The sequence below is a fragment of the Marmota marmota genome, unplaced genomic scaffold, assembly GCF_001458135.2.
Source record: "Marmota marmota marmota unplaced genomic scaffold, marMar, whole genome shotgun sequence".
NCBI lineage: Eukaryota > Metazoa > Chordata > Mammalia > Rodentia > Sciuridae > Marmota > Marmota marmota.
In genome coordinates, this window is record NW_026000136.1 from 6205511 (window position 1) to 6219943 (window position 14433).

Consider the following 14433-nt stretch of genomic DNA (forward strand, 5'->3'; position numbering starts at 1 on the left):
CCCCCCCCACACACCCCCCCCACAGGATTTGAAGACCAAATTTGGAGACTGCTCACCAAAGACCTGTGGAAGGTGGAAGAGCATGTGATCCTGTGTCATGAGACACCCCTGCAGGCACAGGACATGCATTCCGTCCCTCCCACCAGTCCCATCCGCGGGTGGATGATGTGGCCATCCCTGCAAGGGAACCCCGCACAGCAAAGGAGGGGGCAGACTATCCACCTCGCAGCCGATGGATCTTAAAGTGAAAAAAGCCAGACAGAAAAAGAGCCCCGCTGTGTGGTCCCTGGAGTGTCTACAGAACTCCACACAGCAACCAACCCTCCCTGGTGATGAAAAAGCGGGTGGTGCTGGCCTGGGGACACCCTGGGACAGGGGCAAGGACGGCAGCATGGGGGATCCTACTGGTTGCAATGGCTGCCCAGGTGTGTGCCCGTGTCAACGCACATCAGCTCAGGCCCTGTGAATGTCTGCAGTTCCCTGGTATCAACTAAACCGCCACCAAGCTGTTTTAAAAAAGAGAGAGGGAGAGCTGGGCGCGGTGGGGCACACTTGTAATCCCAGTAGCTCTGGAGGCTGAGGCAGGAGGATGGAAAGTTCGAGGCCAGCCTCAGCAACTTTGCAAGACCCTAAGCAACTCAGTGAGACCCTGACTCAAAATAAAAAATAGACAGGGGGGCTGGGGTGGTGGCTCAGTGATAGAGCGCTTGCCTAGCATGCGTGGGGCACTGGGTTCGATCCTCAGCAGCACATAAATGTAAAATAAAGACATTGTGTCCACCTAAAACTAAAAAAAAATAAAAAAATAAAAAGGGCTGGAGCTGGGCGCGGTGGTGCACGCCTGTAATCCCAGCAGTTTGGGAGGCTGAGGCAGGAGGATCAAAAGTTTGAGGCTAGCTTCAGCAACTTATCAAGACCCTAAACAAAAAGGGCTGAGGATGTGGCTCAGTGGTTAAGCGTCCCTGGGTTCCATCCCTGGTAGCACTGCCACCAGCCCTCCCCCTCCAAAAAAATATTCCATCTTCCAAATCCCTGCACACATACAGATTGAGACCCGCTGGACCCGGGGGCCATCTCCACTCCCAGATTCTGTGGCACCTGTCGGGGTCGAGGTTTCCACCTTTCAGTCTCCATTCTCAGCAGAAGGGATTTGCTCTTGGTTTTGGGGTGAGCTCCCAGGGACAGCCAGAGCTGCGGGCCACCTTCACCCTCAGCACTCAGAGGTGGGGGAGCGCACACCTGTGGTTGTTGGTGTGTGTAGAATGTGCTGGAAGGGGCGAGCTAAGGAGAGGCAGGAGGCCAACTCTGGGCAGGACACTGGCTTGTGGTCAGAGGTGCGAAGGGGACTTTTTTTTTTGGTAGTTGTAGACGGACAGATGCCTTAATTTTATTTGTTTATTTTTCTGTGGTGCCGAGGATGGAACCCAGTGCCTCACGCATGCCAGGCCAGCGCTCAGCCACTGAGCCAGCCTCTGCCCCGCCCCTCTTTAATCTTTTGATCCTTTAGGGTTTTGCCACTATGGGGCTTTGCCTATTAAAATAAATGGAGATCTTCAGTGAAAAACGGATCCTCCCTAGGGCTAGGGCTGGGGCTCCATGGTGGAGCACTTGCCTGGCATGTGTGAGGCACTGGGTTCGAGTCTCAGTGTTACCGCTGTTGACCGGTGACGAGTCCTTGCTTCCCCAACGTTGAAGTATAACACCAGAGAAGCACGCGGAGGCAAGGTCAGAGTGGAAAATACAAGTTTATGAAAGGACAGCAGAAAAGACTTCTCCCGGAGGAAGAAGGGGACCCAAGAGGTGGAATCCGAGGAAGTGCGGTTGTCTCTCCATTTTATAGTTTTCGGTGATGGAATGTAGGTGGGAAGGCCCAAGGGGTGGGACACAGGTGGGCCAAATAAGTAATCAGCATCTTCAAGTTTGCTGTCCATTAACATTTCTTTGGGATGGGCTTTCTCCAAATCTGTTGGGGGCTGTTTCCTGGGCTTCATTAACATTCCGAGAGTTGCTCAACTTTTCCGGGAATTCATTCTCCACATGGCCTCCATTTTAGATTTCACTCGATATTAGACCCGATTTACCTAACTTACACCTTCCTTTAAATCTGGCTTCAATCAGCACTGCATATAAATAAAGGTCCATTGACAACTAAAAAATATATTTTAAAAGAAGTGGGGCTGGGGATATAGCTCAGTTGGTAGAGTGCCTGCCTCACATGCACAAGGCCCTGGGTTCCATCCCCAGCACCACACATACACACTCACACACACACACACACACACACACTCACACATTGAATCCTCCCTCCTCTGCTGGGTACCCAGCTGCCTGCTTGGGTGGGGTGTGGTAGGTGGGGCTGGTGGCATTATCTATCACAGGGCACTCAGGACTGGGACATTGACCCCATGGATCGACCTGGAGCTTCACACTGCCCCAGTGGCTGGGTTCCTTTGCCTGGACCCAGACATTCCCCCACCAGGTGGACAATCTGGTTCCATCCTGCCGGCAGCCTGCAGGCGGAAGGCCAGTGTAGGCAGCACCTAGGCAGAGGGAGACCAGGTGGCCGGCTGGTTACAGAGAAACGCAGTTGGTGCCCAGTCAGTGGAAAAGCAGTGATCTGACTCCTGCTGCCATCCTTCCTAGCTGTGTCCCTGAGCGCGTCACTTAACATATCAGCTTCTTTGGCAAGAATAAAGCGTCAGCCCGCAAGGCTCGGCATCAGCCATCCCGCCTCCAGAGGGCGCTACAGATTTTGCGCACTCGCCGTGGGCACTGGCTCCCTCTCCTTCCCTTCCGGTCGCCGTGCTATTTTGTTTCCGGTTTTCCCGGAAGGTTGGTTTCTGATTCCGGAGCGGCAGTGGCGGCGGGGAGCCCGAGTGGTGGGCTGTAAGCCACAGGTCGCGACTCTGGGCGGCCTTGCGGGCCGGCGGCGCCTGCGGCGTGAGGGGCGACGACGAGCGACCCAGCGACTTCCAGCCGAAAGGAGCGAGGACGGCGTGATGAACCCGGGGCCAAAGCCCGACCACCGTGCGGCGGCCCAGCGCCGCGGCCAAGCCCTCAGGTGCGTCCCCNCTGCTGGCCTTTCCTCCAGCTGCAGACAGGGGAGAGCCTATCCCTCCCTTTGTCCAGCAGAAAGGCAGCAGACGGCATCCCTGAAGACAGAAGTCAGTGAGGACTTCACCCAGGCCTTTGCCCTCACGGGCACTTCTAACCTGGTTCACATCTAACGTCACCCCGCTTTTCTGCGTCACTTTCCCAGTGATCATTTTTTTGGGGGGGCTGTTACTAGGGATTGAACTCAGGGGCACTGACCACTGAGCCACATCCCCAGCCCTGTTTTTTATTCTATCTAGAGACAGGGTCTCACTGAGTTGCTTAGTACCTCACCATTGCTGAGGCTGGCTTTGAACTCGCAGTCCTCCTGCCTCAGCCTCCCAAGCAGCTGGGATGACAGGCATGTACCACAGCACCGGCTCCCCCAGGGATAATTTTTATTGGCTCTGTAGAGAAGAGCTGCAAACACCAGACCAGTCCACGTCACTGAGCACGTAGCAGCCCATGGCTGACCTTGCTCTCTGTGTGTTTTTGTTCCTGTTGGGGATCTTTTTATCTTTCTTTCCTATTTTTTTTTTTTCATGTTGGTATAGAGTACTGAACCTGGGTGTGCTCTACTGCTGAACTACATTCCCAGCCCTTTTTTAAAATTTTTCTTTGAGACAGGGTCTCATTAAGTTGCTTAGGTTGACCTCGAACTTGTGATCCTCCTGCCTCAGCCTCCTGAATTGCTGGGATTATAGGTGTGCGCCACTATGCCTGGCTAGAGCATTTCTTTAGTATGTTTTTGTAGATTTTAAAAAGAACAAGTGTCCTATTAGCTGTAGTGGTGACATTTTTGTTACAGCTCAGCCAGCATTTACTATTGGTGTTGTGTGTAAGGTCCTGAGGGTTAGTGGTCTGTGGCCTTTGCCCTTAGGGGGCTTAGAGGCTCCTAGGGAGTTCTGAGGAGGAGCCAGGTTGCTACAGTGTGGGGGAGCCCCTAGCAGGTTCTGGGGGAGGGTCAATTTAAGTGGAGGGTGTGAGCTCGGCAGAGCAGAGAGTGGAGCTGCACCAGGGAGCAGGGCTGGGCTGGTGTGGCTGTCACACAATGGTGAGAGCCCAGATGACATTGTGGGTGGTGTCTGTGCCGGGCAGGTGGGGCCTAGAGTGGGTGGGCAGGATGACACTGGAGCTGTGGTGGGACAGGAGTGAGGGGCAGTTGCTTCAGACTCCGGCATGGTGGGTGCGGTGAAGATGAGGTGGTAGCAGGTGGAGGCCCTGACTCGGCTGCAGGTCACTCTTGCCAGCTGCGCTTTGTCATTAGTGTTGCCTGTGTGATTCTGGGGATTAAGTAAGATAACTGTGAAAAGCGTGTTCCATAGGATAAAGCTCTCTGTGGTATCAGATGGCGTCAGCAGGCCGCATCCAGCTATTTCTGGGTCTGTATTGAAGCCCCTCCAAGGCCAGACCCTGTAGGATCCGCAAACCATCTGTCTGTCCTGCCACGTGCTGATCAGGTGTCAGTAAATGTTGCTGCACCTGGATGTAGACAAGTGCTAAACCTGCAGCAGTGCCTGCCTCTGGGGTGTTAAAAACATGATCCTAAAAACCCTTGGGCTGAAATCACAGTGAAAACCAGGGGACACCCAGAACTGAATGATAATGAGCATCAGAGAAGAGAACACGGGCCAGAGCCCAGGTGCTCCTGAGAGGAACAGCCCAGGGACCCACATGAGAGCATGCATGAGCCACAGGAGATGGGGAGGAGCCCCTGGGACAGGAGCAGTGGCCAGGGACACAGGAGGCCAGCTGAGTGAGGGTCAACACAAGCAGACCTGCGGGGAGGTGGGGTGGGGTGCAGCAAGGACTGTGGGAAGGAACCAGAGGTGGAGCCACTATCAAGGGAAGAGCTAGGCCAGGCACAGCAGATGCCAGTAAGCTCAGGGTTCTGGAGGCTGAGACAGGGGGATCAAAAGTTCGAGGCCGGCCTCAGCAAGTTAGAGCCTAAGCAACTTAGCAAGAACCTGTCTTTGTTTAATTTTATTTATTTTTTGGTAACGGGGATTGAAGCCAGGGATGCTTAGCCTCCGAGCTGCATCCCCAGCCGTTTCTATATTTTACGTAGAGACAGAGTCTTGCTAAGTTGCTCAGGGCCTTGTTGAGGTGCTGAGGCTGGCTTTGAACTGGTGATCCTTCTTATCAGCCTCTCGAGTTGCTGGGATTACAGGTGTGCACCACCAAAAAGGAGAGAGAAGAGCCAGGCTGCAAAGCCATTAATTTGTAGAAAAACTACCATGTCTGGTGAGCAGAGACTGTGCAGCCGCGTGGGGCACTGTGGATGGAGGCCTGCAGCAACTTTGGGTCCCAACCTGAGCCTTGCTGTGTGGCCTTGGTTGGCTGACAGGACCTGCGCCCCGCGCCCTCAGGACGGCTGTTGTACCAAGAGTGGGGAGCTGTTCAGAAAGGATAGGGCTCCGGGCTGACCGTCTACTGGACTTTGATGCTTTGCCGGGTCCCTGTGGCTCTGAGGGTGACTTCTGCCCCTGGCCACCTGCTCTAACCAGACCCTCCGACTGTCCAGTGCTGCCCACAGTGCTGCTGGATGAGATCGAAGCTGCCGAGCTGGAGGGCAACGATGACCGGATCGAGGGGGTGCTGTGTGGGGCAGTAAAGCAGCTGAAGGTGACGCGTGCCAAGCCCGATAGCACCCTGTACCTGAGCCTCATGTACCTGGCCAAGATCAAGCCCAACATCTTTGCCACTGAGGGCGTTATCGAGGTGAGGACTGGCCGTCATCTCCTCCCTGGACCCCCATTGCCTCCACCTGGGCACTGAGGACTCGATGTGGGCACCGGGACCTGTGCCTCCTCTGAGGCCCAGGTGGGCACCCTGACCTGAGCCTCCCTGCAGGCCCTGTGCAGCCTTCTGCGGCGAGATGCCTCCATCAACTTCAAGGCCAAGGGGAACAGCCTGGTATCTGTGCTGGCCTGTAACCTCCTCATGGCCGCCTATGAGGAGGATGAGAACTGGCCTGAAATCTTTGTCAAGGTCAGTCACCTTCACTGGGGTCTCAGAGAAGCTACTTTGGTGGTAGGGAGGTCTGGGAGGGAGCAGGGGAGGCCCAGCAGAGACGTGAGCAGGAGAGAAGCAAACGGAGGGAATTCCCTGGAAGAGGCGTGTCGGATGGCCCCGGGGGTCTCGCCACTGTCCCTCCTGCACTGAGAAGCCTTGTGAAGGCACCCACTGGGCGGCCGTGGGGCCTTCAGGGAAGCGCACGTTAGCAGTGGGGGCAGGTGGGGCCCCGTGGCGGGCTGGGCCTGAGAGTGTGGTTCTCTGCAGGTGTACATCGAAGATTCCCTGGGAGAGCGGATCTGGGTGGACAGCCCTCACTGCAGGACATTCGTGGACAACATCCAGACGGCATTTAACACCAGGATGCCCCCCAAGAGCATGCTGCTGCAGGGGGAGGTGGGGCGCAGCGGGGGAGACCTTGGGGCTGGTAAGAAACTCTGGGGCCTGTCAGGGACAAGCACAGGGTGTCCCGCCCTGGGAAAGGGCTGAGGTCACCTCCCTCCATCTTCAGGCTTAACTTGGGTATTGGTGGGGGATGGGTAGAAAGTGGGCCTCATGGGGCTGTCCATGGTCCATGCAGGGAGCAGCCCGCACCCCTCCCTCACGGAGGAGGAGGACAGCCAGACAGAGCTGCTGATAGCCGAGGAGAAGCTGAGCCCTGAGCAAGAGGGTCAGCTCATGCCCAGGTAGGTGGCTGCATGGCCGGGCCTTCCAAGTGAGGTGGGAGGCATGTGGGGTAGGTGTCCAGAGGATGGCTTCCTCCCGGCTTTCTTCCCCCCTCTGGCCTAGGTACGATGACCTCGCAGAGAGCGTGGAGGAGTATGTCCTCGACATGCTGCGGGACCAGCTCAATCGGCGCCAGCCCATCGACAACGTCTCCAGGAACCTCCTGCGGCTGCTCACCTCCACCTGCGGCTACAAGGAGGTGCGGCTGCTGACCGTGCAGCGGCTGGAGATGTGGCTGCAGAACCCGAAGGTGGGCACCGTGTGAGGCGTCTTCCAGGGCAGACCCATGTGGCGGTGCCTTCCCGAGGACTCCTTCAGCTGTTGCTGTGCACCTGACAGTTCTTTCTCGGCCTCCTTGCAGCTAACCAGGCCAGCCCAGGACCTGCTGATGTCTGTCTGCATGAACTGCAACACGCATGGCCCAGAGGACATGGATGTCATTTCTCACCTGATCAAGATCCGCCTCAAGCCCAAAGTTCTCTTGAACCACTACATGCTCTGCCTCAGGTATGTGCAGTGGGCCGGTGGAAGGTGATGGGGCAGGTGGGTGGTCTGCCCTGTGCCCCTTCCCACGGACTTGGCGCTCGTGTCCAGGGAGTTGCTGAATGCCCACAAGGACAACCTGGGCACCACCATCAAGTTTGTGATCTTCAACGAGCTGTCTAATGCCCGCAACCCCAACAACATGCAGATCCTCTACACGGTGCTGCAGCACAGCGCCGAGCTGGCACCCAAGGTAGGAGGCTGGCTGCCTCTGCTCCATCCGGCCTTGAGCTGGACTCTGCTCCTGTCCACGGGCTGTGGGGCTCCAGCCTGGAGAGGACCCCTCCACGGCCTGTCTTCTTGTTTGCTTGGATGAGGGTGGGTGGTTTGGTGGTGCCGTGTGGGAACAGGCTCCCAGCTCTGGGAGTGGGCAGGAGCTGTTCTGATTTGTTTGGTTCCATGGTGCTCAGGGCCCACTTACATCACGCAGGTGCCCCCCTACTGGGCTACACCCTCAGCCATTTTTTTTTTTTTTAAATTTGAGACGGGGTCTGGCTGAGTTACCCATGCCAGCTTCCAATTCACTGTCCTCCTCCTTTAGCCTTCTGAATTGCTGGGATTACAGTCATGTGCCACATGCCTGGCCTGAGTTTTTAGATCTCATTGAATTTGACTTCCAATCTTTCCTTGTAAACTGAGATGTGATTTCTTTCCTTTTTTGGAGGGGGTGGGTACCAGTGATTGAACTCAGGGGCTCTTGCTTAACCACCGAGCCCCATTTCCAGCCCTATTTTGCGTTTTATTTAGAGACAGGGTCTCACTGAGTTGCTTAGCGCCTCACTGTTGCTGAGGCTAGCTTTGAACTCACGGTCCTCCTGCCTCAGCCTCCGAGCTGCTGGGATGACAGGTATGCACCACTGCGCCCAGGAAAATGTGATTTCTTGAAGGAGCAGCGCTGAGTTCTTAAAAAGCCACCAAAGTTTCTAGACCAAGATCCAGGCCAAACTTCCTCAGCAGAGGTTTTCCCCCGTTCAGCGGGAGTCTGAGTAGCCCTGCGGTGCTTCCTGGAGTCCTGGCTGTGGGCTTCCTGGTTTAGTGTCTCCTGGGCAGGGAAACCCAGAAGAGTGCTCTTGTGGTTTGCTCAGAGTTAGGCTTTTAAGCAGCTTGGTTGTGTGTTGGCCTCCTGTCATTTCTGATGACCAGCTCTTGGTCATCTTCACAGCCCCGCATGAGGAGAAAAGCAAGGTGGCTCATTCAGACCTGCACTGGGGTCTTGGTTTCTTTGTTGAGGTGGGAGGGGGCTCGGGGAGCTTCACTCCTGTGGCTTTGCTGTCATCTGTTAACTAGTCCACCTCTCAGTTGACAAGCTTTGGCTTCCAAGAGCCAGGTGGATGCAGTCCCTGCACTCAGAGCTCAGCCATGGAGGGGAGACCCCCCACGGCCCAGGGACAGGCCTGTGGGGTCTGCTGTAGGCCCTTCACATGTTGACCAGCCTGATGGTGCCTCGGGGAGCCTGGACGTGTGTTCTCCTGGCTTTTTGCTGGGCTGAGAGGTGCTGATGGCAGGCTTGATAGAGGAGATAAGCTGGTGGCAAGGGTACCTGTCCTGGACGGCCACTGTTCACAGCACCTCACATGGCCTGTCTCTGGCCAGTTCCTGGCCATGGTGTTCCAGGACCTGCTGACCAACAAAGATGATTACCTCCGGGCCTCACGGGCCCTGCTCCGGGAAATCATCAAGCAGACGAAGCACGAGATCAACTTCCAGGCTTTTTGTCTTGGGCTCATGCAGGAGCGCAAGGAGCCCCAGTACCTGGACATGGAGTTCAAGGTGCCTCCCTTTCCTAATGGGTTTGCATGCTTCTCTTTCGCTCTGGGTCACATTCAGCCATCTCTCCTCGTGGGTGTACCAGCAACCAGGCCAGTCTAGCACGCTGGCTGTGGCCAGTACACCAACGGCACCAAGTCCCAGAGGGACATTTGGCTCCATCTCACATGGGGACTGAGAACGCGCTGACCATGTGCTGGAAGTCACCCGCCTTGGGCTAGGTGTGCCAGAGTTGTAGCTGGTGCCACCAGGGAAGCTGTGCGGCAGCATGAGCAGGGACAGGGCATTGCAGCCATTGGGGTGGGCAGTCTGAGGATGTGGGGGGCTCATGCTGGATAGGAGGAAGTAAGGCATAGGTCATGGAGGATTCCAGGGCCCAGCTGCTGTGGCTGACCTTCCAGGGTCTGACCAGCCCTTGTTTAGTGGCTCTTAAGTCCCAAGACTTGCTCTTGCCACGCCCTTTCCTAGCACAGCAGTCCCAGCTTGCTCTGGATCCACTGTCCTCAGCTACCTGTGTACGTCTGTCTGTCTGCTTGTGGGTGGTCTGGGGCTCTCGGGTACAGGTCCTCCCAGGATGCGAGCCCTGTGGTCCTGTGCTTGCAGGAGCGGTTTGTGGTTCACATCACGGATGTGCTGGCTGTGTCCATGATGCTGGGCATCACGGCTCAGGTGAAGGAAGCTGGCATTGCCTGGGACAAAGGAGAGAAGAGGAGTAAGGCTGTGGGCAGGCTTGGCCCTGCTCAGTCAGAGGTCTCGGGCCAGGCGCTGAGGCTGTCCCTTGAAAGGCCCAGCAGAGGGTGGGGAGGGAGGGTTGTTGTCATGGCTCTTGGAGGAGGCTGAGGGAGCTTGTGGAAGTGGCTGTCCCTCTGTCCTGCCTGTCTGGACTGGGATGACCTGCCCCTGCACTGCTGTGCCACATCGTCTGTACACCCCAGTTCTGGGACCACAGCTGGAACTTCCAGCCAAAGACAGGAAGGGAAGGAGGGAGAGGGCCAGTGAGCTGGTTTGCTGGAGGGCCTGGCCATAGGGGCCCGAAGCAGCTGACTGAATGAGGCTGAGCGAGGCTACAGTCCCGGGGTCTCTGGGCCCCTGGGTGGGTTGCTGGACTCCCTGGAGCATTATGTCAGCAGACAACCGCCTCCTCTGTGCTCTCCAGGGTCCCTCCAGCCCTTAACTCCAGCCTCCCTCCTGGGACAGGCCTTGGGCTATACCCTGGGCGTGCTCGCTGCCCCCTGGGCCACTGCACACACACCACACCACTAAACCTGTCCCTCTTAGACCTTGAAGTGCTGCGGGCATTCCAGAACCAGATTGCTGCAATCCAGCGCGACGCCGTCTGGTGGCTTCACACGGTCGTCCCTTCCATCAGTAAACTTGCCCCCAAGGACTATGTGCATTGGTACGGGCCCTGTGTTGTTGCGCAGCCACCTTCCCAGCAGCTGCTGACTCAGGGGCTTGCAGGAAAGGACCCTGTCCCCTCTGGATGTGACCACCAGCTGGCCCTAGCCTTTTCAAGAGCCAGACATGGTGGTGAACAGCAGCACTCCCTCAGCCAAGGAGGCAGGGTCCTGAGTGTGTTAGAGCTGGGCACATCCCTGGCTGGGGGAGGTGGGGGCCCACAAGCACTAGCGGGTGGGGCCCACGTAGCCGGGAGCCACCTATCTGCTGGGATCCTGTAAACTGCTCCTGCGTACAAGGAGAACCACTGAGATAACTTCTGCTTCAACCAGTGGATATGATTTAGAAAGCTTGAGGAGAGAGGAAGGGTCCCCACTCAGTGGTTGTGATGTGGCTGAGTCCTTTGGGCATCTCCAGGGGACAGCTTAGGAGCAGTCCCTGCACACTTTCCAGTCCATACCTTTTGATTGAGATGAGCCTGCAGGGGACCTGCTAGGTGGGGTGAGCCCCTGGGCAGCTGCTTCCTGACTGACAGCCCTTCTCTGCCTCTGTAGCCTTCACAAGGTGCTGTTCACAGAACAACCGGAGACCTACTACAAGTGGGACAACTGGCCACCTGAAAGTGACCGCAAGTGAGCAAGCCTGCAGGGCGGGTGCTCTTGTGTGCTTCAGGCCTGAGGAGCTTCTGGGAGTTTGGCCGTCTGGGGCCCACTGTATGGAGCTGCTGTTTGTCCTTAGTGGCCCCATCCCATCCACCCTGCAAACCACTGGTGTCTGTAGAGCCCCCTCCCCCCACCACCCCAGAATAATGCTTTGCATATCTAGACGGCTGTGTGCCAAGTTAAGAATCAGGACAGTTATTACTGAGGAACAGAGAGAATGAATGTCAGGAGTGACTAAAATTTTCTTTCACACTCTTGATAAGTATATTACACTGTAAATGGCTTAATTTTGTTTCCTCTAGAGTTTGACATTTGGTTTTAGCATTGCCTCTAAGAGGAATAATAATAGTAAATGTGATTCAAAGTAAAATGTGTAATACACACCCACACACATACACATATAATACTTTGATAGTCATTGTATCTATTAGAAGGTGTCTGTCGCGCTGATGGAGTGATCCTTACAATGTCTGAACAACTCTGCGTTCATTCCTATGGCTTTGTCTTCTTGGGGCTCCACCAGGGTCTGCACCCATGGTACCCCCAAACTCCTGCCTCTTGGATATTCTCAGGGATGTCCATAGACACCTTTCTCTGCACACACACACCCGTTCCCCACACTCACTCTTTGCCCTTGGGTGCTCCCAAACAGCCACAGCCACTGCCCTTCTTCACTCAGCTGTTCTGACTGTCCCCCTCCATGCTGCTGGTCACCCTGCATGCTCTGGACCATGCAGTGTGGGTGGCGGCCAAGGCCTTGGAGGTGGGTGGGTAGCTTCCTGTTCTCTCCTGTCCAGACAGGCCTGCCAGCGGCAGCTCCTGCCCTGCCAGGGCTGGGGAGGGTGGGCTGCTGCCCACTGGCCTGAGGCCTTGACGCCTGGCCTCTACAGGTTTGGGCTGGGCCCCACCAAGCCCAGTGTCTCCCTCTGCTGCCCACAGCTTCTTCCTGCGCCTCTGCTCAGAGGTGCCCATCCTGGAGGACACGCTGATGCGCATCCTGGTCGTTGGGCTGTCCCGGGAGCTCCCACTCGGCCCTGCAGACGCCATGGAGCTTGCTGACCACCTGGTGAAGCGGGCTGCAGCTGTGCAGGCAGATGGTAATGCCCCTTGGACTTTTCTGTGGTCTTTGTCCTGGGCCCCCATAGGCGACAGCCCCCACACTCTACTCCTCCCCCACCCTGCAGAAGCCCGTGAGAGGATGCCAGTGCACATCCCTGCGCCCTGCAGCAGCGAGTCTGCTCTGCCTGGGTTGCACACCCTCTGGGCAGGCTGCACTGCTGTCCAGGATAGTCCTGGCTCCCCAGGTCCAGCTGTGACGCCCTGATCCTCCCTTCCCCTCCTTGAGCCAGGCATTTTGTGTCTTGTCATGTGGTACCTGGGTCACCTCCCATCCCGCCCTCAACCCAGAGTAAGACCTGTCTTCTCACTCTGATGCCCCAAGGCTGAGTCCTTTGCCCGATGCCCAGAGCGTGAACCTGAGTGGGCTTCTGGGTGTGGCTTGGGGTTTCAGATGTGGAAGTGCTGAAGGTGGAACGGATTCAGCTTATCGACGCCGTCCTGAACCTGTGCACCTACCACCACCCTGAGAACATCCAGCTCCCTCCTGGGTAAGAGCCAGAGCCCCCACAGCCCAGCCCACCCAGGAAGCCTGTCCTCAAGACCTGCGGGGTGGGGTGACCTCGGTTTTCCCATTATTGCTGGATGTGGGTGGTAAATTCTGTTATTCTCTTCAATGTCTCTTATGCTTGCTTTTTTTGTGTTAATGTGTGAATGCTTTATTTCTTAGACAGCAATGAGTTTGTGCTTTTTTAGTTTCTTTTTTTTTCCTTTTTTTTGGGGGGCGGGGACTGGGGATTGAACTCAGGGGCACTTGACCTCTGAGCCACATCCCCAGCCCTATTTTGTATTTTATTTAGAGATAGGGTCTCTCTCAGTCGCTTAGCACCTCACATTCTGGGGCTGGCTTTGAACTGTGATCCTTCTGTCTCAGCCTCCTGAGCTGCTGGGATTACAAGTGTGCATCACCATGTCTGGCTTAAATTTATTTTTTGACTGATTCATAAAAACTGTCACTGTTTCTTCATGGTAAACATGCTTCACTTACTAGCAGCTTCACAGAGACGCAGTTCACATGCACTTCATGTGCTTAAAGAATTGATAAGTGTTTAGCATGTCCACAGGTTGTGCATCCTTTGCTGCAATCTAACTAGAACATTTTTGTCCCTCAGAGAAGCTGTCCCCCAGATTTCCTCCCACTCCCAGCAACCAGCCATCTTCTCTCCTATCAGTTTCCTTTTGGGGCACTTCATGTAAATGGAATTGTATAATGTGTGGTTTTTTCCTTTTGTACTGGGGATTGAACCCCAGGGGTGCTTAACCACATAGCCACATTCATAGCCCTTTTTATATTTTATTTAGAGACAGGGCCTTGCTGAGTTGCGTAGGGCCTCATTAAGTTGCTGAGGCTGATCTTGATCTTGAGATCCTCCTGCCTTAGACTACGAGTGCCTGGGATTACAGGTGTGCACCACTGTGCCCAGACACTGTTATGCTTTCTGTGACTGATTTCCTTCACCCTTCAGCATAATGTTTTCAAGGTTCATGTATGTTGTAGCGTGCACTGGTACTTGGTACTTTCTATACATGACATACTATTGCATGGAGAGTACCACGTTGTCCAGTCATGGGCTGGTGGACACTTGGATTGTACTCATTGTTTGGCTGCTGTGAGGATGCTAGGAGAATGTTAGTGAGCAGGTTTTTGTGTGACTGCATACCTGGCAGTACACTTGCTGGTCACACGTTTGACTTGGTGGGGGAGCTGCCAGGCTTTTCCATGGCAGCTGCATCATGTGACATTCCCACTAGCTCTGTGTGAGCACTCCAATTTTCCACTCTGGCCAACATGGCTGCCTGTCATTCTTTGCCATCCTGGTGGGTTTGAGTTGGCGTCTTAGTGTTTTCATCTGTATTTTTCTGATCAGTGATGACACTAAACATCTTCTCATGTGTTTATGGGTTGTTTGTAGATCTTTGGAGGAAGGTCTATTCAAATCCTTTTCTGATTTTTTAATTGGCTGTTGAGTTTTAAGAGTTCTTTATCTGTTCTAGATTCTGGACCTTCATCAGGTCTATGCTTTGCAAATATTTTCTCTGATTCTGTGGCTTGTCCTTTCGTTGTCCTCCAGCTTTGTTGTTTTTCTAGGTGGTTTTGGCTGTTCTGAGTCGT

General features: G+C 55.2%; 1 protein-coding gene and 1 long non-coding RNA gene across 4 annotated transcripts in view; both read left to right on the forward strand.

Moving 5' to 3' along the window:
- LOC125611181 overlaps positions 1–632 on the forward strand; it is a 5813-nt gene extending 5181 nt beyond the window's left edge. For all 3 annotated transcript variants that reach the window (XR_007341323.1, XR_007341324.1, XR_007341322.1), the window contains one exon: positions 26–632. This is a non-coding gene — a long non-coding RNA (uncharacterized LOC125611181). The remainder of the gene's footprint in view (positions 1–25) is intronic.
- Positions 633–5330: 4698 nt separating this feature from the next.
- Positions 5331–14433, forward strand: part of Ints1 (integrator complex subunit 1) — a 29098-nt gene continuing 19995 nt past the window's right edge. The window contains exons 1-14 of the mRNA XM_048785185.1: positions 5331–5337; positions 5411–5814; positions 5947–6084; positions 6376–6535; positions 6689–6794; positions 6898–7084; positions 7196–7341; positions 7429–7570; positions 8971–9147; positions 9748–9856; positions 10423–10543; positions 11097–11174; positions 12144–12301; positions 12715–12811. Coding sequence (XP_048641142.1) covers positions 5331–5337; positions 5411–5814; positions 5947–6084; positions 6376–6535; positions 6689–6794; positions 6898–7084; positions 7196–7341; positions 7429–7570; positions 8971–9147; positions 9748–9856; positions 10423–10543; positions 11097–11174; positions 12144–12301; positions 12715–12811 — 2030 coding nt within the window. The remainder of the gene's footprint in view (positions 5338–5410; positions 5815–5946; positions 6085–6375; positions 6536–6688; positions 6795–6897; positions 7085–7195; positions 7342–7428; positions 7571–8970; positions 9148–9747; positions 9857–10422; positions 10544–11096; positions 11175–12143; positions 12302–12714; positions 12812–14433) is intronic.